This window comes from Galdieria sulphuraria (assembly GCF_000341285.1).
Source record: "Galdieria sulphuraria unplaced genomic scaffold scaf_21, whole genome shotgun sequence".
NCBI classification, from domain to species: Eukaryota; Rhodophyta; class Bangiophyceae; order Galdieriales; family Galdieriaceae; genus Galdieria; species Galdieria sulphuraria.
Window position 1 is genome coordinate 87,635 of NW_005178454.1, and position 23,287 is coordinate 110,921.

The 23,287-nt window shown below is 38.7% G+C and overlaps 9 protein-coding genes across 10 annotated transcripts; 2 read left to right on the forward strand and 7 right to left on the reverse strand.

The window, feature by feature from the left end:
- Window position 1: 1 nt before the first annotated feature.
- On the reverse strand, window positions 2-3,266 carry Gasu_28160 (uncharacterized protein). Its single transcript, XM_005706278.1, has 5 exons — window positions 3,092-3,266; window positions 1,458-3,043; window positions 1,240-1,409; window positions 137-1,187; window positions 2-80 (listed from the first exon to the last, which is right to left on the reverse strand). Exons 1-5 carry the CDS (start codon window positions 3,253-3,255, stop codon window positions 73-75), a joined length of 2,979 nt encoding a protein of 992 aa, XP_005706335.1. The 5' UTR covers window positions 3,256-3,266; the 3' UTR covers window positions 2-72.
- A 235-nt stretch (window positions 3,267-3,501) lies between these two features.
- Gasu_28170 (acetyl-CoA synthetase) lies at window positions 3,502-5,866 on the reverse strand. The gene is made up of 2 exons (XM_005706279.1): window positions 4,429-5,866; window positions 3,502-4,350 (listed from the first exon to the last, which is right to left on the reverse strand). Exons 1-2 carry the CDS (start codon window positions 5,838-5,840, stop codon window positions 3,582-3,584), a joined length of 2,181 nt encoding a protein of 726 aa, XP_005706336.1. The 5' UTR covers window positions 5,841-5,866; the 3' UTR covers window positions 3,502-3,581.
- Window positions 5,867-6,090: 224 nt separating this feature from the next.
- Window positions 6,091-8,406, reverse strand: Gasu_28180 (MYB domain transcription factor family). Its single transcript, XM_005706280.1, has 3 exons — window positions 7,077-8,406; window positions 6,520-7,018; window positions 6,091-6,470 (listed from the first exon to the last, which is right to left on the reverse strand). The coding sequence occupies exons 1-3, from the start codon at window positions 8,321-8,323 to the stop codon at window positions 6,186-6,188; spliced, it is 2,031 nt and encodes a 676-aa protein (XP_005706337.1). The 5' UTR covers window positions 8,324-8,406; the 3' UTR covers window positions 6,091-6,185.
- Window positions 8,407-8,591: 185 nt separating this feature from the next.
- Window positions 8,592-11,256, reverse strand: Gasu_28190 (H+-translocating PPase (vacuolar)). Its single transcript, XM_005706281.1, has 4 exons — window positions 10,425-11,256; window positions 9,790-10,377; window positions 9,507-9,740; window positions 8,592-9,451 (listed from the first exon to the last, which is right to left on the reverse strand). Exons 1-4 carry the CDS (start codon window positions 11,223-11,225, stop codon window positions 8,762-8,764), a joined length of 2,313 nt encoding a protein of 770 aa, XP_005706338.1. The 5' UTR covers window positions 11,226-11,256; the 3' UTR covers window positions 8,592-8,761.
- A 290-nt stretch (window positions 11,257-11,546) lies between these two features.
- Gasu_28200 (metal ion (Mn2+/Co2+) transporter, MIT family) lies at window positions 11,547-13,549 on the forward strand. Of its 2 annotated transcripts, none has more exons than XM_005706282.1 (9): window positions 11,547-11,819; window positions 11,880-11,911; window positions 11,972-12,217; window positions 12,264-12,571; window positions 12,620-12,657; window positions 12,708-12,820; window positions 12,872-12,993; window positions 13,046-13,169; window positions 13,224-13,549. In XM_005706282.1, exons 2-9 carry the CDS (start codon window positions 11,880-11,882, stop codon window positions 13,291-13,293), a joined length of 1,053 nt encoding a protein of 350 aa, XP_005706339.1. In that variant the 5' UTR covers window positions 11,547-11,819; the 3' UTR covers window positions 13,294-13,549. The 2 variants fall into 2 exon arrangements, with proteins under 2 accessions (XP_005706339.1, XP_005706340.1); XM_005706283.1 differs by having other exon boundaries at window positions 13,224-13,437.
- Window positions 13,550-13,691: 142 nt separating this feature from the next.
- Gasu_28210 (uncharacterized protein) lies at window positions 13,692-14,086 on the reverse strand. Its single transcript, XM_005706284.1, has 3 exons — window positions 13,961-14,086; window positions 13,824-13,913; window positions 13,692-13,772 (listed from the first exon to the last, which is right to left on the reverse strand). Exons 1-3 carry the CDS (start codon window positions 14,034-14,036, stop codon window positions 13,714-13,716), a joined length of 225 nt encoding a protein of 74 aa, XP_005706341.1. The 5' UTR covers window positions 14,037-14,086; the 3' UTR covers window positions 13,692-13,713.
- Window positions 14,087-15,011: 925 nt separating this feature from the next.
- Window positions 15,012-16,406, reverse strand: Gasu_28220 (Ca2+:H+ antiporter, CaCA family). The gene has a single exon (XM_005706285.1). The coding sequence runs from the start codon at window positions 16,348-16,350 to the stop codon at window positions 15,106-15,108; it is 1,245 nt and encodes a 414-aa protein (XP_005706342.1). The 5' UTR covers window positions 16,351-16,406; the 3' UTR covers window positions 15,012-15,105.
- Window positions 16,407-16,436: 30 nt separating this feature from the next.
- Window positions 16,437-17,236, reverse strand: Gasu_28230 (uncharacterized protein). Its single transcript, XM_005706286.1, has one exon. The coding sequence runs from the start codon at window positions 17,201-17,203 to the stop codon at window positions 16,598-16,600; it is 606 nt and encodes a 201-aa protein (XP_005706343.1). The 5' UTR covers window positions 17,204-17,236; the 3' UTR covers window positions 16,437-16,597.
- Window positions 17,237-17,976: 740 nt separating this feature from the next.
- On the forward strand, window positions 17,977-23,064 carry Gasu_28240 (fanconi anemia group D2 protein). Its single transcript, XM_005706287.1, has 4 exons — window positions 17,977-19,571; window positions 19,620-20,309; window positions 20,360-21,679; window positions 21,732-23,064. Exons 1-4 carry the CDS (start codon window positions 17,987-17,989, stop codon window positions 22,484-22,486), a joined length of 4,350 nt encoding a protein of 1,449 aa, XP_005706344.1. The 5' UTR covers window positions 17,977-17,986; the 3' UTR covers window positions 22,487-23,064.
- The last annotated feature ends 223 nt before the right edge of the window (window positions 23,065-23,287 follow it).

A 23,287-nucleotide genomic window follows, 5' to 3' on the forward strand; every position in this document is an offset into this window, starting at 1 on the left:
AAGTATTGATAAGTGTTAGACTCATACATATCATCCTTCCTTATTATTTCCGAACTTGTGGCATTGTTCCATTCAAATGCCTCAGAAGTTCTAAAAGGTCGTCTTGTTTTCAGTGCCGTTCGTGCTTCTCTTGAACCGGATAGTGAGGATTCTGTCGCCTGGAAAGTGCGTTGTGAGTTTTTTCTGTCCAGAGACGACGTCGTCGAAACATGCCTAGTCAATGATGAAGGCAACGCAATCGTCTTGGTGGATTCTTCGAAATCCGAGTTATCACTCCGCGAAGTACGAAGAGGTGTCCTTAAACGCCGTCGAGCTTGTAAATTATTGTCATCTTCGTTAATTTCGAATAACAATGATAACAAGTGACTAGAGTTGTCGCAGTCGGCCAAGGAAATCGATCTCCAGTTACTGACGAACTCCAACAAGTTCGCATTTGTTTCTATATCGTTCCGTTGATCGATACATCCCATCACTGCCAACTTCGTTCTTCCATTTCTCATAAAGGCGCCCCTTTCTACAAGTACTCTTATTATTTCAGGATAATAAACATTGGATGTTAACCGGACTTCTTCACGATGTGCCAGAAGCTGTCGAATCTGAATGATAGTTTCACAGAGTGATACTTTTGGAGGATTTCGAAGAGCATAAAAGTTCTTATCCAAAGAGAATGCATTACAGAAGATAACAGCAATGTTTACAAGTCCTTCCGTTTGACTTCCAGCACCCACTCTATCTCGATTTACAATCTTCAATGAAATAAGAAGATGAGAAGTTCCTTCTCTTTCCCGTGTTATGAACGAATACTCTCTCATAGCATGAGACAATATTCTTTCACATTCTCTTCGATGCCGAACGTGGACAAAGCTAATACTTTGCTGTTGTGAAGTGTTTTTCCAATACTGACCAAAGTCTGCCAAATACTCTCCATCGTTTTCGATGCCCCTTTCAACTTTCTTTCCCTCCAGTCGCTTCGACGATAAATGTTGTGAACTATCCAAACTCATCCTACAGAATTCTCCTTGAGCAGAATTCTGTGGACTTTTATAATTGGATAACAAGTTGGTTCGATTGTTTCCTTCGTGGTCATACGTCTCAAAAGAGACAAATAGATTTTGATCGGGAGATAATACTCGTAAAATCTTCTGAACCGCAAGAAGAAATACTCCTGGATCGTCACGCAAACCAATCTGAATTCAGCGTGTTATATAAACAAAATAAAGATACGAAAAGAAAACTCACTGCAGTATGCATTTCTGCTTCTGCTGATGAACCAAATATCAGTAGAGTTCCTGACTTTCTTTCCAGTGCTGCAACTAACAACTCAGCCATTGAACGCAAAGTTTGTTCTTGGGAGCTGTCCATATCAAGAACTGCATCATATTCGTAAGAATAATAACCATCATATTGGCCTGAATGGAGTGTAAGAACACTATGCTAACGAATAAGGCATATACTACCTGGGCTACTACTTGTTACATCGTCAATCACTTTGGTTGCATTAGTCTCTCGAATGAAGACTTTCCTTACTTTGGACAAAAATAGCAACTCAGGAGTGTCCCACCCACCCAACCAATTCAGTGACTGATTATCAGATTTGGCTGAAAATTCTGTTTCAACGTAAGAGTGTTGACGAATGATCCCAGTAACACTATATTTCATTCTACGTAGCTCTGTCTCTGCGGCAATTCTACGATTCTGTTCTCGTAAAAAAACTTCTTCTTGTTCGAGTTTTCTTTCTTCGTCCATAGCGTTCCCCTCTGGCCTTCCATCTAAATCTTCCGAATGAAAGCGTCCCGTCTTCTTTTTCTTATTGAGAGCAATTGCCAGTTTCGCAGCAAGGCGAAACGAACGTCTTCTCCAAGGTAATGAGGTAAAGCTGACAACTGCACGTTGTGTCTGCGCAAATCTAGCTGCTGTCAGCCATCGGGTGCTAATTAAACGATGAATAATCAGCCGCTGGGCTGCAATAGTTCGTTGAAAATCGTCAAAACTTGGTATAGTTTCAGAAGAGGACTGTGTAGACCTCTCAAAACTTTTGCCTTTCAGAGAATCTGAGTGTGGATAGTATATCGCCATAGCTTTCTTATTACTTTCTCTGGAACACTTCACCGCCAATTTCCAAACGGTAAGTACAAGACGAGATATAAGGTTTCTCATCAGTTCTATCCTGTGTTCAACATCAAATGATGAAAAATCGTCAGAGTTCGTGCCGCCTCCTTTGACGGACTGTTTAAGTTGATGCCCGGATAGACCACTATTACTGCGAATAAAGGTTAACGCTCCAGAATGGGGAACAGCGGTAAGTGCATCCATATGTTGAGATCGCGGACCCTCACTTGCAAAATAAGTATCCAAAGAGGAGCCTTGTGAAGCACGATGATAGGCTCGATGAATGTTTTCAGAAGCGTACTGATAACAAAGGGGCAGAACTTTCTCCAAAGCAACTAGACATCTCATAAGAGTGGCATGGTGTTGAATAACAAATCCAGCAACGTTGCGCAAAAGAATCCTGTCATTCTCTTCCTCCAGTTTAGCGGCATATCGTGCAAGTTCAACCTCAGCAGTTTCATATGCAGAGCGTGCTTCAGCAAGTTCAAATCGTTCGATACCATTCACGCCAATTACTTCGGAGTCCTGTCCCCTTTGCTGTGCTCTTGCATGGGCTTTAAAGTTACGCTTCGCTTCTTTAAACGCGTTTTTCCGTGCACGAAACTCTGTTGAATATGTCTCAAGAAAGTCTTTTCTAGGTTTCACGATTGTCACGTCAATTGCACGACTAAAGGCGCTCAGTGCTTCGTGAACATCTCGTTCGGCGCGAGAGACAGCGAACAGAAGCTGCCTTAGTTCTTTGGAACACAAACCTGATTCGTTTGTGCTGTTTGTGACTGCCACTAAGGACGTGTCCGTCGAGAGGTCATCGTCAGCTGAGTTCTTGGGACCAAAGATGCCTTGGTTCCTTGGTCTTGCCAGCCTTGCGATGTCTCCAAGAGACGAAGTTGCAGCTCTTCCAGCTACAACCATAGCGTTGCTTGCGTTTGCATACCTATAAGGTACTCAAAAAACACAAACAAACATAACAGCTGCAAGTTACCTTGTAAATCTCGTTTTTATTAGTTCTGAAGACTTCTTCAAGCCCTTTACAGATACTAACTGGAGTCTTAATTCTTCGTCATTTTCATAAACGTCTTCAAGTCCAAACTCCTCTCTAAGTTGGAGTCCTAACTTTGCAAAGGTGAAGAACGCTTCCTTAGCCATATCCCTTAATTATTGAACGTAAAATGTAGCAGCGCCCCTTTTCCACACATTCTATTGCAGGCATTTTTCTTTTCAAGGCGCCATTTTCATATTTCCAAATGGCCAACACACATGCCAGTTTTTAGTATCAATTGCTGGTGACACAGCACTTAGAGGACTTGTCTACTAGTGCTGCTGGTTTTCCTTCAGAGATGGAGGCATAAAAGCAATTGGAGTTTTTTGTAGGCATAACAACCTGAAAATTTCACATAACATGTATAATGTGAACAATAACCTTGTATAGCCTATATATGATACTTTATTCAAACTGGTGATGTTATCTGTAATTACTTTCCATACAATGAAACTAGCATGTCCACTACTTGAGGATCAGAAAGCGTGGATGTGTCACCCAAGTCATTTGGAGTCACGTTTGTCCCTAATTCTGCAATCTTTCGTAGAATTCTTCTCATAATTTTACCGCTTCTTGTCTTTGGTAACGCAGGAGCCCAATGAATAACATCGGGAGTGCAAATAGCACCTATGTGCTCACGAACAGCATGTTTGAGGGCTTTACGCAGTTCTTCCGTTGGTTCCTCACCTTCTCGCAATGTTACATATGCATAAATGCCTTGGCCTTTGATATCGTGTGGAGCTGGAACAACCGCTGCTTCTGCCACGCTTCCATGTGCTATCAAAGCGGATTCAACTTCAGCTGTTCCAATGCGATGTCCACTAACATTGATGACGTCATCTACTCTTCCTGTGAGCCAGTAATAGCCATCCTTATCTCGTCTACAGCCATCTCCAGACATATAATATCCTCGAAAAGGTTTAAAGTACGTCGACTCCATGCGGGAATGATCACCTAATACAGTACGAAACATGCCAGGCCAAGGCTTCTTGATGCAAAGATACCCTTCACATTCTCCAAACAATTCCTCCCCTTTCTCATTGACAACAACAGGCACAATACCAAAAAATGGAATTGATGCACTCCCTGGTTTCTGATAGAAACCTTGAACGGGAGGAGGAAGTATCATATGTCCACCGGTCTCTGTCTGCCACCAAGTATCTACTATGGGACAGAGGTTTTCACCGACCTCACGCGAAAACCTAACCAAATACAAATGTTTGAATGAAAGAAATAAACTGCATATCTAAAATGGATATAATAACGAGGAACAATCTTACCACTTCCATGCTTCTGGGTTGATTGGTTCTCCAACAGTTGCAAGTAACGTCAAGGAATCTCTTTGGCTATTCTTGACATACTTTTCCCCGAATCTCATAAGTGACCGGATAAGGGTTGGAGCTGTGTAAAGTTGTTTTACTTTGTATTTGGCTGAAATTTTCCATAGACGATCTGCACTAGGGTATGTAGGAACACCTTCAAAGATAACTTGTGTTGCACGATTGACTAGTGGACCATAGACGACATAACTGTGTCCTGTAATCCAACCACAATCTGCAGTGCAAAAATAAACGTCACCAGGATGATAATTGAAGGCATAACGATGAGTCAATGCTGCGTACAGTAAATAACCTCCTGTTGTGTGGACAATACCTTTTGGTCGACCAGTTGAACCAGATGTGTACAACACAAACAGTGGATCTTCTGCATCCATCCATTCTATGGCACAGTGCTTTTCTGCCTTTGAAAGTGCTTCATGCCACCATTCATCTACATGACCATCCATAGTAGCCGTGTGTTCCTTTGAGTTCAGCCTTTGATAAATGATTTTATGCTCTACGAGATTGTAACCCAATGTTTCTCTTGCCAATTCTGCTGCTGCATCTGCCACAGTTTTAAGTGGAACGATTTTCTCTCCACGTTTGTAGCCATCACAAGTAATAACGACGCGACTCTTCGCATCTAGTAGTCTATTTGCTAAAGACTCTGCTGAGAAACCTCCAAAAACAACGCTATGGATGGCACCTATTCGTGCACAAGCAAGCATTGCAATAACAAGTTCTGGAATATTGGGCATATAGATAGCCACCACATCACCTTTATGAACACCTCTAGCCTTGAGGACAGAAGCCAGGCGTTCAATATAATCCAGTAACTCTCGGTAGGTGTAGCCACGAATATCTGCTGACTCTTCATTACCTTCAGCATAATACGCTACTTGGTCACCATGGCCTGCTTCGACGTGTCTATCGATACAATTATAGCAAGCATTCAGTTTTCCACCTTTGAACCATTCACAAAATATAGGACCTTTTTCTACATCAAAGTTGAAGCTGCATATCTGATCGTCCCATAGCTGTTTCCATGATAAAACCTGCTTTGCCTTATCAGACCAGAATTCGTCCGGTTGAAGAATAGAATGATTATAGAGCAGCATATACTGCTCTATATTATTAATGTGGTGGTTTGTAACTCTATCAAAATATTCTCTAGGCACGGGATAACTCCTATCTCCTCCTGATTGTAGCTCTTGACTGGTCTCTTGTAGGTTAGTACAACTGTATAGTTGAAGTGGTCGAACTCTTCCAAAGGTTAGGCGTCTTTTGAACCATCGTTTCCTTTGACACTTGTGTTGCTGAACTTGTGAAGTATATTGAAGTTTACAAAAAGCGGTTAACTGAAAGGCCACCATACCCTCTCTCTTTCTACGCGTCATCAAATTCATTAGGTTGCATTTCTCTCCGCGGCTGATATCATTTCTACACATTCTTTGTTGAGAATAAATGGCTTGATTACAATACAGATGTACACATCTACTGAAATGGATTGTAGTTGGCAACTTTGAAAATATTGACCAGATATAGTGAAGAAGATATAGTTCGGCTTTTTGTAGATTGAAAACAACCCATTGCTTATTCTCACAAAAGAAAAATCACTTTCATAATGCTACGATAAAATTTATTTCGTTTCCTCATTGGTTTTCTATTCTCGATCATCGATATTCACATTCCTACGATAGGGATATTTACACAACAGGTTAAAACGTCGAAAACAGTTGTTTCACAGACTCCATCAGAATGGCAAAGGATTGCCTATTTTTGTCGGTCATAAGTTTTTCCAAGTTTTGCAGACTTGACATAAGTAGCGATTGACTTGTACCGTCCGAATTTTCTAAAGTTGAAAAATTGACAACTTGGAAAGCACTCATGAGAACATTGATAAGGGAAATCATTACTGATTCTACATTTCCCTGGAAAAATTCGTCGTCTCCTACAATTCCCCTCAACAAAATCTTCGAAATTTGACTCAAGTATTTCAAATCCTAAACAGGGATAAGGCAAGTCTTCTAAATTATTTTACATGCAACTTACGTGACAGTCTCGAAGATGCGGAAAAGTCTGTAAAAACAGTTCATCGCATTCGAGATTTAAGGACGCAATATGAGATTTGCGTTTCAGGATTTCAAAAATGACTTCATTGCCTTGCAGGTTGGTCGTGTCAAACAAATTCAACTCTTCTTCCGCTGCTTGCAAGTTTTGCAATTTTTTCAAAAGATATTCCGTGTTTGGTTGATTGTCTTTAGAAGAAGTGGTTTCATCTTCATTCGAGAGTCGAGCAGTAGACTCTGGAATCATAACATCAGTGTCCTTGATAGATGAAGAAGCTAATTGTGCCTCATCAAACTTCACAGTTATTTGTTCCTTCAAAGGGTTTAACGTTACAACATATGCTGAGTAAACTTCCCCTCTCATCCAGTTGCGAGCAATCACTTTTGAACCAACCGTAAGAGACTTGGACGGACATGGAGCCCAAGGATAGAACTCCACTTGCTGAGAATTGATCAGATACTGACGAACTAGGTTTCTGTAACTAGAATATTGAAATAGTAATTCGACTTGATATATAGCTATGAATGCATAGGACTTACCTACATAACCGTTGTCTTTCTTCCAATAAAAATTTTTTAGATAAACGCCTCGGCTTTGTTCCAGACGAAAAAATATCGCACATAGCCTTTCGAAGGAAATGCCACTCCCTGTTACTGAGGAGTATATTTGTGTCTATTCCCATTTCCTTCTCAAGCACATCAGAAAATTCGGAGAAGTTGAGATAAGTAGAGTCGACGTAGGAATCGAAAAATTCCATCAAACACCATCGAACAATACCTGTATCCATGGATAAGACCTGTTCTAGTACATTTCTTGCTGTACTTCCAGTATCAAATGTATTATAGTTCGTATCACATTGTAATGCGGTCTTGTTCGGGCGTGTTTCAATAGTTGGTTGTCCTTTCAATCTATAAGAATGTATTGTGGAAGAAACGACTTCCCAAGCTGCGGAAAGACGCTTCCTATTTGAATCATCTTTCGCATATTTGGAAGGATAAAAACCACTGGAGGAAGTTCCTGAAACTTGCAAATTTTCAGAGGCAAAATTCGCACGAAGCTTATTCGGCTCATCAATGCTTTCGCTTCGAGACCTTGTGGTTTCCGGAATTCTTTGAAAGAAATTGTACAAATCAACGTCATTGTTTTCCACCAGATTACGAGTACGTGCACGTTTATGTTGTGGTGATAATTTCGTTTCCAAGTTTATGAAGACATCAGGGCTTTTCGATATAACAGTGTTCTGTGTTCCCATTTCTCCCTTTCGAGATCCATATAGGCTAGCTTCTACTCGATTTCCAGGACTTGGTTCTATGTTATCTGTATCTACCACTTGGTTAGTATCATCCTTGCTGGTTCCCTTAAACTGACCAGCAACCAAATCAAGAAAGCCTGCAATATTGGCTTGTGGGAGGGATAAATAAGGTCCACAAAAGTGGTACAATCTTTCCACGTCTTCCCACGTGACGGAATATTTCTGAGCTTCCTCATCACTCACAAACGACGAAAGTTGCTGTGAAATGGTACTTCCCAGTTTTCTTTCCATATTTCGTGATATTTTTGCGCTACTGATTCTCTTCAACTTTTCGTTGTTGGAAAGATCCTTCCTTCTCCACACTTCAAAGGCAGTGCACAATCGAGAAACACTCCATAGCACTTTGTCAGTCGACAAATCAGGTCTTTTGGCATATAAGTTATTCGAGTTCCAATCTTGCTCACTTCTCATACTTGGAGGCTCAGAGTTACAGTTGTCCAACTGTTCTACCTGTTTCTTCGTGTCCAGTTCCATGGCAACCAAAGCTTTACTTTTCAAAATACAAAAAGACAAGGAAATAGTCAACTTCAATAACCCCTGAGCTTTCAAGAGACGTTGGTTAAATGTTAAACCCCTAAAAGAGTCACAGTAGAAGACAAGGTTTGTGAATTTCAAGTTCAAAATCCGAGTTGAAAATTGTACCTTTTCCTAAGTATGAAGCAAAGGATACTTCTCTTATTATTCGTAGAAAAGTTTGGATATATTCTATATAGAAACATAGAATAGTTGCAAGAGCCGAGCAGAAATTTTAAAAAGCAGAAAACAAACAACAGATAGATACTTATTTTGTCCAACCAAAATCAGAAATCATAAAAAAAAGATGGCACATGTTGTCTACCCAAGCATCTGCCGTTTTTCGTCCATGAATGGAGCAATTCTATTCATAAACTGCCTAACTAAACTCAATGATTCTCAATTACGAACAAATGTTGGTCCCAATACTAAAGATACAGTTGCAATCAACTTGATAAATATGTGCAATGAAGGTCCTACAGTATCTTTCATAGGGTCTCCAACAGTATCACCAGTAACAGCTGCTTTGTGCGTTTCGGAGCCTTTTCCACCCAAAACACCCGTTTCTATATATTTTTTAGCATTATCAAAAGCACCTCCACCAATACTTAGAAACAATGACATGAGAACTCCAGATGAAGTTGCAAACATAAGAAATGAAGCAACACATTTTGGTGGAAGCAACGGGTCAACATCGTAAGGATATAAGAACCGAAACACATAGCCAACCACTATTGGAGAGAAAATGGCAATGGCTCCAGGTGCAACCATTTGTTTTAAAGCTTCCTGTGTGACTATTGCAACACAAGCTTGATAATCGGGTATCTCTTCTCCTGAAAGAATTTTGGAAGAACTATTGACTTGTCTTCTCACTTCAGTTACAACAGCCTGTGCTGCAATGCCAACTGACTTCATCGTATAACCCGAGAATACATAAACTACTATTGAGCCAAAGAAACCTGAAACAAAGACTTCAGGAATAGACAAGTCAACCGCCTCAAATATTCGGCCAGTATAGTCTCGTATTTCATCTAAAAATGCCGAGAAAAGTAAAAAGGAGGCCAATGCCGCTGAGCCAATAGCATATCCCTATTCATATAAAATAATCATCGTTTCATGATAAATCATACAACAAGGAATCTACCTTTGTTACTGCCTTTGTAGTATTTCCAACAGAATCTAATTTATCCGTAACTTCACGACAAGTTCCTTTCATACCAGTCATTTCAACAATACCTCCTGCATTATCTGCAATAGGTCCAAACATATCCATGGCAAGAATGTAGACTGCAGTGCTCAACATTCCCATAGTAGCAATGGCAGTTCCAAATAGACCTCCAGTAGGACCATTCGAAACTCGATCGTATAAACCTGAATCCTAAAAAAATTTATGTCAATAGGGGATGAATATCTCGAGTCTTTCTTACTTGACCCAAACGATAGGTAAGTACGAGAGCAATACAAATAATGACACAAAATAGTCCAACAGAAATCATTCCAACTGAAAGACCAACGATAACATTGGTTCCATGACCACTTGTACTAGCTTCAGCGATAAGTTTCACAGGACCATACTCGCTATCTGTATAATATTGTGCAATTTTGATGAATGCTACTGCACACAAAAGACCAATCATTCCACAAAGAGCAAAATGCCACCAAGCGTCAGGTGCATCAGAAGTATATAAAAACAAATAAGAAAGAATGATGATACAAATTCCTGCCAATATTAAGCTTATTTTGTAACCTCTGAATAACGTAGAAAAGGGACTTTCATGCTCCCCAACTAATTTACCCGGATGAGCTTCCACATCTGGATGATTTGAACTTTTCCTTGGTCGAATAGATAATATCCCAATAGTACTCACTATAAGATCTGATGCATGCAAACCTAAAGGGAACAAAACGAAACCCATTCCTGACTGAACATTTGTACGTTGTGCCAATACACCACCCAAGATCATGGCAGATATAATTTCAGCAGCAATACTCTCAAATAAGTCACTACCACGTCCCTATCCAAGAATAAAGATGTGTTTAAATAGATATGTTTATAACTTACGGCACAGTCTCCAACATTGTCGCCAACCAAATCTGCAATAGTTGCAGGATTTCTAGGATCATCTTCTGGAATATCTCTTTCAACTTTACCAATAATATCTGCCCCGACGTCAGCAGCTTTTGTATATATGCCGCCTCCAAGTTGGGCAAACAATGCGACAAATGAAGCACCAAATCCGTAGCCAACCAACAAGAATGGCACGCGGACATACGAGATTGGAAGAACCAAATATAAGATAGAATACAAAAATATTATTCCCAAAAGACACAAGGATACGACCAATAAGGCTGTTACTGCCCCACTTCGTAAACAAACACTTAGACCTAGTTCATAGCTTTTTCCGGCACAAAAAGCCACTCTGCTATTTGCTCGAACACTCATACACATTCCCAAATATCCTACAGCAGCGGAGCAAGCAGCCCCAGTTAAAAAACAAAAAAAAGTAACCAAGGCTACTTGAAAATTGGTCAAAGAGGAATCTCGAAGGGAGTTCCTTGCAAAATAAGCAAAAAATATCACAAAGGCACATATAATGGAAAATCTTGTTATTGCCTTGAATTGAACTCGTAAGAAGCCTGTTGATCCTTCTCTAATTGCCTCTGCAATTTTCCTAGCTGACTCTGAGCCTTCTTCAAAAGCCAATACTTGCTTGGCTAAGAGATAAGAAATCCAAAGGCTCAAAAAAGCCACAAGCGAAGTAAAGAATAGAGTAACTCCTATTTTTCTAGGGAAGAATAACAAACTAAAGGAAGAAAGAAAAAGCGGGAGGATAATGAGCTTCTTGGTCAACAAGACAGCCATTTAAATAAAAATGCTCACCAATTTGGATGACTCGTGTTGGACAAAAGTTTTTCCCTCCAAAAAACATTCTCAACTCGAATCTTCTTCAAAGTATTTTGTAAAATAGTTGCCACTACATCTATTCGTAAACGAAATCGATAGACTCTGATTGGAACATAGAACTTTTATAAAAGTCATTTCTAAGCCTTCTCCCTAATATCCTTCATGCAATTTGAAAGTTCACATATATAAAGTCCCCTTTGCATTTACGGAAGCTGCTTGTGGAATGAAATGCCTCATCATTTTAGAATGAAATATTCTATTCTTTTCATATTATGGCTTTGTCATCACATCGCTATTGTATTCTCAAAGCAAAATAAATTGATAAAGCCAATTGGATCCTTGCTTGAAAGGCTCAGCTTGGGTGGAAGACGAGACCAAAGTATTTATGCAGTATTTCCCTCAAGAAACTATTGCCAAGAAGATTAAAACAGTTTTTCAACCTTTCACAATCTTATCAAGTTGAGAGAGACTTTAAAAACTTTCAACGCTATTCCAGTCCTGCGGATTGGAACTACTACCCCCTGTAGCAAATACCACATTGCTTGTTTTCTGGTTTTCAAAATTGCGTTGTTTCGAAGTTTTTGACAAGAACATCGGGCTTTCTTTTTGTAGATGACGTCTGACCTGCTTGAAAATCCCTTCTGGTATGTGCTTATGTACAGACAGAGTCCACTGTTTGGTCTGATTGTAACTCTTATTTTCAGCATAACTGTTTGTGAGTTTGGAGAAACGTTTTTTAAAGTAACGAATCCTTCTAGTGTATCCGAACTGTTTCGAAGACATACTTCAGACCAAGAGGGATTGCGTTGGATTCACACTATTTTATCTGACCTCGTGGATTTGGAAGATACTTCGAGTGACATACTTGAGCAACTATCCAAGGTATTTAATCTTCATCCATTGGCAATAGAAGACATACGTTGTTCTTCAACGAGACCAAAAATTGACAAGTATGTGAGTTCACACAGACTCAAACGATATCTGACTGGAAAATAGGTATGGAGAGATGCTTTTTATAGTTACACATAGTCCAAGTGTTGTTTCTATTGAGGATGAATACGAGTTAAGTTTAAAGGAACTAAATATTTTGTTGATGGAAAAGGAGCGTACAGTCCTTACTTTTGAAAGAAGTGAAAGGAATACCACGACAGCTTGGATTTCTGATGTGAGAGAAAAGCTGGCGTCAAACGGTGATCATTTTAGCAGAAATCTTTCGTTGGTCTTATATTTGATAATCGATAAGTTGACTGATAATTTTTTCCCTGTTTTGGAACATTATGGTGAGAAAATTGAAGAAATTGAAAGTAAGCATTTGAACTATTAGTATCAATGTACCTGCTGATTGCAAAAAGGCATGCTGATGTTGGAAAACAGAACTTATTTGATAAGAGTAAGAGCGAACTATAATGTTATGTATTGTTTATTGTGAATTCTTGTTAGGATATAAATTTGTTAAAACGAGATATATTCATTCTTAGAAGAAGCACCTGGCCTTTGCGAGAAGTGTTGAAAAAGTTTCTTGTACTTCCTGAAATACATAGCGATATAAAGCCGTAAGAAATGATACATTGGTCGATATGGATTTCGTTCTGATTCTTTGTTAGATATCTGCAGGACTGTTTGGACCACGTGATTCAAATTATAGATATTCTTGAAGTATATCGTGATAGCGCACTTGGTTTAGTAGATATCTATTTAAGTGGTGTGAGTCATAATATGCAAGAAAGTAAGTGAATGGCATAGTTTTTGTGATAATCTTGCTTCCTGCTTATATTTAGTTATGAAAACTTTAACTATTATCAACACAATATTTATTCCATTAACATTTATGGCAGGCATTTATGGAATGAATTTTCCTCGTATTCCTGAGTTACACTACGGACACGGTTATACTGTGTTTTGGTAGGATAAGAATTTTTGTTCATATTCTATGTTAGTAAGAACTTGACGAAATAGGTTGATGGTTTTACTTATAGTGGGACTTGAAATATGGATATTTCGCAAAAGGGGTTGGATGGGCAGTTAGTTGATAGACGATGTTGAGTTGAGGACGAAATTAGTACTCTGCATTACACTTATCGGTCACAACTTTTTTTTGAATGATTGAGTTGTCAAAGAGTTTTATGTTTCTTATCTTCCGTCCACTAAAATATGTTGTTTCTCATTCGTGAAAACTTTCCTTTATCTATTTGGTTGATATCTCCTAAAATGAGAAGCAAACTTTTCTTTCATGAGTCGAGCACTTTTCATGCCTTTTCTATAATGAATAGTCTGTCTCTTGAGTAGGAAAATTATTAGGGAAGTTGCTGGAAACAAAGACACTTAAGCTACCTTAACAGAACAGCCGTTATTTCAACAAACATCTCTTTCCGCAGTTGCAAAACGTGATAAAGACGAGTAGCAACCACTTTCGAAACAAAAAAGTTCCCAATTGTGCTTAGAAGAACTATCGACTTCTCTCAAAGTTCTTGAGCTGTTCCTTCAAAAACTCCTCTATTAAGATGGCTATTATTGGATGAGCTCGAAATATAAATGAAATGGAGAGTAGGACCTCACCTATGACCAATTGTTCCTTAAACGAAAGTCGGGGACAAAGCGATTCCGCTACATTCAATAACTTGGGCTCAGGTGGTTTCTGTTCGTCCTCTATTCTATCGAGTAAGGAAAGACACAAGTAGCCCGACCTTACTTACCGTATCCAAAATAGTGAACAAGTTCCTCAAGTTTCCAACTAGGTTCCTTCATGGCTCGTTGCCGAAAAGAGGACATTTTGCTTGTCTTGCTGCAGTTGGGAATCCAAAATAATGATAATTTGCAATAGGTTTATGTAGGCCGTGATAAAAAAGAATAGTAGTAAAGATGCAGAATGTACAATAAAAATTACTTTACAAGTCTACAGAATGAAAAATTTCTATTCGAAGGAGTCTCCTGTTAAAAGGATAGATACTTGGAAAATATCTTGAGACTAACCACAAGGTAACATAAGACACTCTCCCAGGTCCTTTGGCATTTTCGTCCTTTTGGAGAGGGATGGGAATCCGTTCAGTTGAAGAATATTTGCAGAGTGTGTGAATGAGAGAAGAATGGGATGGATGCTTGGGGGATCGTGTTGTGCGACTTGGTCTAGGGAAGCCCCTTTTGGTGATATGGTATTATTTTGTATATATATATATATGTATATATATAATATAAATTGGTGTCTTCATTCCTCCTCCTTGAACAAACAACAATACAACTCTATTTCAGCCTTCATTTTACAAGCAGGAACAAGTTGTTTATTTTAAAAAAACAGGTCATTCACACGAAAGTAAAAACTTTCATCTTCGACAGTTGCGTTGAACGTATCACTTTTCGGTTTGTTTCGACGCCTGTATGTCTACACGTAGTTCTTGGGCAAGTTTTTTGATTTCTTGAAGTGTCTTTCTCGCTCTCACCCCAGCTGCTTTGTTTCCTAACATTGTATCTTAGCGACAAACAATATTCTAAAAAAGTCTACAAACCTTTTTCAAAAAATTTGTCACAGTCTTCTTCCACCGTATTAAGAAGTGACTTGAGTTCTTCTACTTTATCCATAGGGGCAATATCCAATAAGAATGTGCTTTAATGCTTATTTGTGGGGTCCGAGGCCAGACGGAAAAACAACGCTCTACTCGCGTCCCGTTTACCCAAACAGGAAAAAATGCTGAAAAGTGAATTCCGTTTCGATTTTCCTAGGAAAGTGGCAGCCCGCCCAATGTCCCTATTTCCCCAACAGTCATTATTGGCTTCTCTTGTGCACGCGCGGTTTTCCTTTTCGGTGCTTTGTCGCTCGATCAACAAATGATCCAACAGAAAATAATTATTTCAGAAAAAAAGCGGTAGAAATGACGGCATACGAAATGAGCAATTCCGCACCTTCCAACCAGTTGCTAGTATTATCCCTCAACGCAAGACTCGTTACAGCTACAGCAATCCCAAGCATCACTGTTTCAAAAAGGTGAAAATCTAGAGTAAGCAAAGGTCCAGGCATAAACCAAGAACTGATAACCAGTAACGGTGCAACAAAGAGAGCCACTTGAACACTGCTCCCACAAGCAATGGAAATACTCAAATCAATATTTCCTTTGATAGCAAATGCACAGGCAGCTAGATGTTCAGCAGCATTACCAACAATGGGAAGTAAAACAAAGGCAACAAAGCTGCTTGAAAGTTTTGTTCTCTTGGAAAAACCTTGTATCGAATGTACCAAATATTCCGAACAATAACTCGTCAAAATAACGGTGCCAAGTTGAATTCCTACGGCAAGCCATAAAGAACCTGTCGAAGTGGCATCTACTAGTTCCTGTGTTTGAGAATCATTCCAATCTTCCTCCGAAATGCGCTTGGATGAGGAACGAATCATCTTGTGGTTATCATACAGATGTGCATGAGTAATCAATTCGAATACTAGAAACAAGAGATATAGGAGAAACATGAAAATGGCGGTTAGAAAGGAAAGTATCTGCACATTGGTTTTAGAGAGTTCCGTTTCTGTTGCTGAGAATACTGCTGGGATAGTAAATCCAAATAAAGCAACCGCTAGAACACTAGTGTTAGAGTCTGCGATGGCTGGATTGATGGGTTGCATTGTATGAAAGAGACCTCCCAATAAGAAACTCCAGCCTAGAACAAATAATAAGTTTGATAAAACAGATCCTAATAGTGTCGACTTGACGACGTCTATAAGACCGAATCGTAGTGCACTGACACCCAAAATCACTTCAACTGCGTTACCAAAAGTAGCGTTCAATAACCCGCCAATTACGTCGTTTGTGTGGGAAGAAATAACTTCTGTAGAATTACCTAGTAAGGTGGACAAAGGAATTATCGCTAAAAAATTCACAATAAATGTCCAGGTTTCACTATAACCCATCCAACCGAGTACCAATCCCAGTGGTACAGTAGGCAATAATAACAAATTCCACGAGAAATAGGTTATCCATAAACTACTGAAATGACCACGAAGAACGAAGGAAGTTTGTTGGTTTCGTACAAAAGATTTCCTAATCACACGTTTTGTGGAAGTTGCTCTCAATAGAGGCACCTGGTCATCATCTAACAGCATCACTTGACTGCCACACACAAAACAGACACTAATAATTTAAGAATGATTCCTAAAGAAGGCTTGTGTAAATTCCAATATATATATATATATATATAGTATTATTTATTGCCTTTATATTTAGAATTCTCATGATCAACGTCTAAAACAGAATCTACAACTCTTTTCATAGAACTATCCTCCGTCACACCCTTGAGCATACCTGACGCAGTTGTGGATATGAACGACAGAGGTGTCTTCAACCAATTCTTCAAATTTTCAGAAAAGCGTTGCGTACGCTCACGAAGTCGTCTCTTCTCTCTTCTGGACGTAAGTAAAGGAATATTGTACAGCCAAGGGCTGCAGTACATATCGTTGATATGAAAAGCGCACGGAAACCTATTCCTAGAGCTTCAACACGGAGCTTTTGGGATAATGAAAGCACTGTTTCATTCTGCCCAAGTGCTGCAGAATCTTTCCACTTCTTGAGATACTCATATCTCCCTCTAGTAAGGTCATAATACGAGTCTGTTGCAAGTCTAGCAGAACTGGTCAAATCGTGAGTAGGTAATGTGTGTTCCTTTTTTAGTGGAATCTCGTTGGTAATCTTCAAAGGAACTTTTAGGGGTCTCTGAACAGTTTGTGGAGTATCATTGGGTTTCAAAGATGGTACCCAGACATTTTGTAGTATCTCAGGAAGTCCTTCAAACTCTCCACTCCTTATTCTTTCCTCTAAAAGTTTGTTTTCTTCACGCAACTTATCCAATTCTTGCTTGCTGATTGTTTTCCTCAACTCCTGCGTTCCCAACTGCTCTCCTTTCCGGAAATAAGACGCCTCAGATGCTCGAGCTCTGGTGCTCAACAACGATGGCAACATTTCTCAATCATAATGACATCCATCTATCCAATTATTTTGTGATTTGTTGTGCTACGTCACCAAACAACAAGCAGGTTTTGAGTCAGGAAATTTCTCATTCTGCAAGATAGTTGATAAACTGAGAGAGTCCTTGAACTTAAAATCTCTCCATCATATCGAACACTCTACAAGCGAGCCGCATCTTTTCGTAGCAGATTAATGAAACAAATGGATGATAAAAAGGGGTCTCCAGCATCAAAGGAGTCGCAGATGATGTTTCTAAATAACATTTTAAATGGCTGCAGCACTAGAAATGGCAGTGGAAGAAGAATGCAGTAGAATTAGGGCCTCGTTGAAAACCACCTCATTTCGCATCTAAAAGAATAAACGATTTGTCTATAGGAGAGGAATTCACTGACGAACATGAGTCGTCAGGTTTCGATGTCTTCTCAAAGCTGTAAAGAACATCTGTACTTTTGGTAACATTCATTCTATACTGCTTTGTCTTTGACGAAAATATTCTAAACAGGTCCAATACAAATTAGCGATTTATCTAGAACATATGAAAGAGCAAATATTTGTGCATGATATTTGGGACCAAAATAAAGATCATAAATTTCCGATTTATAACAGTAAACTAAAATCTTATTTCAAGTCAAAAGTTGTCCTCTTCAAAACCTTCTGAGACATGAATAAAGATATCCTGAGTAAAACTATCCTTCCATCATTTTTTTTCTGAATGGCGCGTCAGAATGATTCAAAAATGCAAAGTAATCAGTGGCGCCAAAATGCAGTTGCTGCTGAATGTACCACTTCCTGGAGCAGTTGCCTATTGAAGACGACTACAGTGCTCACATTTTAAGCACTTGTTTCTCTAACAGCGGCCTAAAAATATTCAGGATATCTAGTGAAGTTGGAAAATTGGTTTATGGAGTCTACGATATTTCCGAATTCCGACAAGAACTGTTGACCTTCCTGAAAAATGAACAAGAAAGGCTTGACGAGTTCGTCTCTGAGTTGTCAAGAGCTTGGGATAAGACTTCCATTTTTGAAAGGTCCTTAGATCCTCTTATTCGTATTGACTTGCAGACCCCGGAAACGGATTGCAACCCTCAACAGTTCATCTCGTTTGATTCTTCCCTTATCCGTGTCCTCACCACTCTTCCACCAATTCAGGAGAACCTGTTTAATATTCTCATACTCAAATTATCCGAATGGCAAAGTTCAAAGATGAAGTCTTACCAGCAACCCAACTCACACGCTGCCACAATTCAAGAGAAAATTCTAGAACAACTGTGTTTCCAGCCAGTCATATTGCAAAGTAGTACTTTGGCAAGAAGTCTTGTTGAACTTATATCTGTTTCTTCTGATAGCCTGCAATACAAATTGTTGTTTCGTCTTCCTGATATACTCGATGAGGAAGGACAGGAATTGGCCAGCAGTTTGTTACTCAAGATAATTCCTCATTCTCCTCACTTGCTGAATCAAGCTCTGGAAGCTTTTTCATGTATGTCTCTGAGCCATGAAAAAGTCTCAACTATAGTCAAACAACTATGCGAAACTGGTTCAGGTCTTAGTATAAAGGCAATGTTAGATCTCATTCTCATGGTTCCTGAGCCAGACATGATGACGCATGTCTTGCGTTGTTTGCAGAGATCATGCATTGATTTTGTTGAAGATTCAAGTCAAATGTATGCAATAATCAAAAACTTTACAAAGCGAGCAAAGTCAAACGCTACAGCGAGGAAAAATATCTTGAAATATTATCGAACGAAAGGTGATAAACTTGAGGAACTGGACTATTTTCTTCTGTTTTTATTATATAGTGCTGGAGAGAAGAGATTCGTATTGCATTATGTATTCAAAAAAAATTGGAAACTAGGTAATCAACCTCTCTTTTCCTCTATTTACAATATTATCAAATTGTATCCAAAGTTTTCTCATGATCTATGTTCTTTACTTGAACTTGCAGCTTGTGATGCGAAAGAGGCCTTACAAGGTGAACAAATCAGTTTGATGTTCGTCACCATTTTAAGAGCATTAAAATGTATCGATAATGGCCCTACACAATTGATTGAATGTATTATTTCTTCTCTAGTTAGACTAGTTGAAAGACATCCCAGTGTCGCCAGTGATATTGGATTGTTTTCTTTACTCTATATTTCTCGAAACTGGCCTGAACTTGTCGAGACATCTCTTCGTTCATTGCAGATACTTTGGGAGTATCTTGAAGTCTTTGATGAAACAAATTTACGTTGTCTGTTTGAAGTGTCTGTAAGAGTACTACAGAGAACAAATCTACGCAATATGGAAACTTGTACTCTTTCGAGTTTAGCAATTCTTCTACAAAAGGACTTGTGCCACATTGATGAACGAATACGTAAAGTTGGTAAGCAACAAATTCTTTTTATGAATAGCCATTTATTCTTTATTTTAGGAATTATAGGAGCTTGTGCAAACCTGGAGCTCATTCCTTCACTTTTTTCAGAAAATCAAAACAATTCAAAACCAAATTTTCGACTAGCTCCACTCTTTATCAATACCATAACACCTCAGATACTACGAGAGTTTTCATATTTTGTGTCTCGTAGATTATTTAGCGTTGAAACTGTCAACAAAATACTGTCATCATCACTCGAAGTCTTTGAACGACATTTCTCTGTTGAAAGGAGACAAAAAATTGCCGAAGCAAGCCAGGACGATCTTTCCTCCTCATGCGAGGAGCAGGACGACAGTTCAATAACCACCCTCATTTTGAAGAATACGGACATAGATTTGTGGATGGGTTTCGAGTTGTATCGTTTAATTGCAAGGTGTTCCAGCTATGAAAGAGTTGAGACAAATGCATTAGCTCATGTGGTTTCCATTTTGTGCTTTGACCCTATGCAACAGACTGTTTCTGAAGACACTTTGAAACATGGGCTCTTTGCGGCAGGTTTTGCACGAATATCCATAGCCGAAATGGCCAACAACTTGGAACTAATAAGTCTTCATTTTAAAGAGTTTCGTCACATTGTTCAGATTCTCGTGAACTTGGAAGCTTTTCTTTCGTCAGCATTATATGATGATAATCACGTCAGTATGAAAGCAGTCTGGAAGCGACTTGCGGAAAGTTACTCAATCCAAAGTAAGTCCTCAAATTAGCATGAACTTTGTCCTTGCTTATGTGTTTTATAGACTTTATCGACTATAGACAAATTCTTCCCAACTTCTCTTTCGACACATTGCACAGATTTTGTCAGGCAGTGTTTAAAGCTGAACTTCGTCAAAACATGGATACTTTGATTGCTTGTTTTCATTGCTTTCTCATTGACTATCGTCGTGACATTGAATCCTTTGACGACCAAGTAGTCTATGACAAATTTTCTCCATGTTGTCGATACCATTCGGGCACTTTTTGTCTGGTGACTTTGTTAACATTACTAACTTATAACAACGTTATGCAACCTCAAAAAGACTCTCTTTTGATGACAACACTTCATTTAGCTTGCGAAACTTGTTCGTATGAGCTCAGAAACAAAAATGCTTTGCAGCTTCTTATGGTAGATGACGATGTTTGTCTTCACTACCTCGTTGAGGCAAATATGCTACAAGACTCTAATGATGCATTGCACAATGAATTATTGAGAATAGAACATTTCTATCATCAGTTATTTTCCCTCTTTCTAAAAATTTGGAAGTATGCTGAGTCCAACTGTTTGGCTGCATTAATTGAATTGTTGAATATCATATGGAAAGTGCATCCATCACAAAACGATTCAGAGAGTTGTCCTGAAATTGAAAGCATTATTCGATTACTTGAAGAAAGGAATTGGGTAAACCAATTGAATATGGAGCATAAAGAGAGAATAGCCGAAATCTTGTTAAAAAACTCCAAAACTGAGTTTTTCCAAGTTTTATCACATTCCAAGGCATTGTTTGAGGGTGACGATTCAACTTGTTTTCGTCTTATTTCAGAACTTGGCAAAGTTTTGGCTTCCATTGATCGACAAAAGTTGAAAGAAATGTTACTTCGACTTTCTTTGGAGCATCTCGAGATGGAAGTTAAAAAGTACCAAGCTTGTGACATTGTACAACCAAGTCAGCATGATTGGATTCAAACTCTGAGCATCTTTTCGCTCGTCTTCTTAACATTTCAACACATGTTACAAGAAGCGAAAGAAAAGGCTTCCTTGAAATATTTGGGTTTCTGTTTAAAATGGGGAAGGAAACTTGTTGCAATTATTCTCGATGGCGGCCTGCAGTTGCTTACAAAGGAACTGATCCACGACAAAGCTCATGCCATCAAGCTGTTCAAGGAACTCCAAAAATGTACCAGATCTATTCACCAGATTTGTTTATTCTGTAAAGAAACAAAGACGGAATCTCTGTTGCTCTTATTACCGCCTGTCAAAAAGCAACTTGAAATGCTCATTTTTCGTGTCAAGGAAATGCTTCAGAAGCAAGGTTTAGCACATCTATTTTGGCTTGGGAATTTAAAAAATAAGAACTTGCAAGGTGAAGCATTACCTTCTCAAATCAACGAGAAAGAATAGCTTTAAGACTAAAGGAATGTCTGTTTTATTTTGGTTTACGCTTGCCGTTATTCCTCAGAGTTCTTGTTTTGCAGTGTGTATGTGGCGAGAACCTACTCTCATCACTTTGTTTTTCCTTTCTTCGTTTACGTGGCTAGTGGCACGCAGTTTGGTAGCACTTGCTTGGATAATATTTTGGCCTTCCTTGACTTTGTACACTTTTTGGGTTCTTGTGAGTGCATGCTTTGAGGAACTGGCGAGATACGTTGTGTATAAAACGCACAACCAGATGAACTCCGCGTTATGTGAGTATAAGAACTCTCGTCATAGAGCAAGTTGTTTGCAGTTGGAGGGATTTATAGTCGGGACTTCTTTTGCCGTGAGTGGCTTCTTTGCTGGTGCCGGAACTAAGCTGATTCACTTGTGGACTGAGGACTCGGGTTCTTTTGAGTCTTTGAGTTCTGATTCGCTTGCTACGATTTTGTGTATATATTCAGTTCTCTTGTCAGGTACAAGAATCATTATTGGCTTTTGTAGCTGGACTGCTATGTCTGACTATCAATACAGACAAGTGTTTTTGTTTGGTTTGTGGAGTGTGGCAGTTCAGTTGATATTTCTCAAGGAAACTAACTCCATCAATGTTTTTTTATCGTTGATGGTTATTTTGAGTTTTCAATTGATTTTTTTAGCTGTTTTGTGTAAAAGGAGGTGGTATTCTATGATCTCGTATGATATAATTTCCACTGGAACGGCTTTGAGTGATTCTGCTTGTTCAGAAGAACAGAAATAGAAGCCGTATGTTTTGGAACCTCTATCTGTTTTAGTGACTATAACCAGAGAGAATTTCTTTGTTTAGAGTTATAAGTGTGTGGTAATATCAAGTTGGAGTGAATGTGAGTTTATTCATAACAGTCGGCATACAATAACATTGTAAGTGTTGAGGATAATTTTTTCTAAATAATCAAACTGTTCTCAAATTTGGTGAAAAGACTTTACATGGAGATATCGAATTGTTTTCATTGCTCATAAGAGCTATGAGAAGCAATGTTATTTTGATGCGAAACAAGTTAGTTCGGTTTATATGTTTTATTGGAGATTCTTTTCAAGTAGGCATAGTAACTTCTTTTTTATAAAATACATGTAATATTTTTATTCTTCAAGTCAGTCATTTTTCAAGACATCTGTAAAAGGTTTTGAGTCAGTGACATTGTGTTTTCAATATCCAATGAATAAGATATGAATTTGAACCTTAGCCATTCATTCATGGGTTTTTTAGTTACTTGTAAGATCCTATTACATAGAACGATTGAACAGTTATAATTATGGGTATCAAAATTGCACTTCTTGAGTAAAAGCTGATTTCTACTTATTTTTGTATGCATGAGAGTCAAGGTGGCTTGTTTTATGATTTTATATGCATATGTGTTTGTTCTTGCAGTCATTCAAGATCGGAATGTTAAATGGCCTTATAGGGAAACATTGAGGTCTTTCATGGTATGAAGGAAGATGTCAAGTCAATACAGCCCTAATAACTTTGATATAACTATCATTTCATAATACTGAAAAGGTTATGAGCCACATTCTCTCAAGC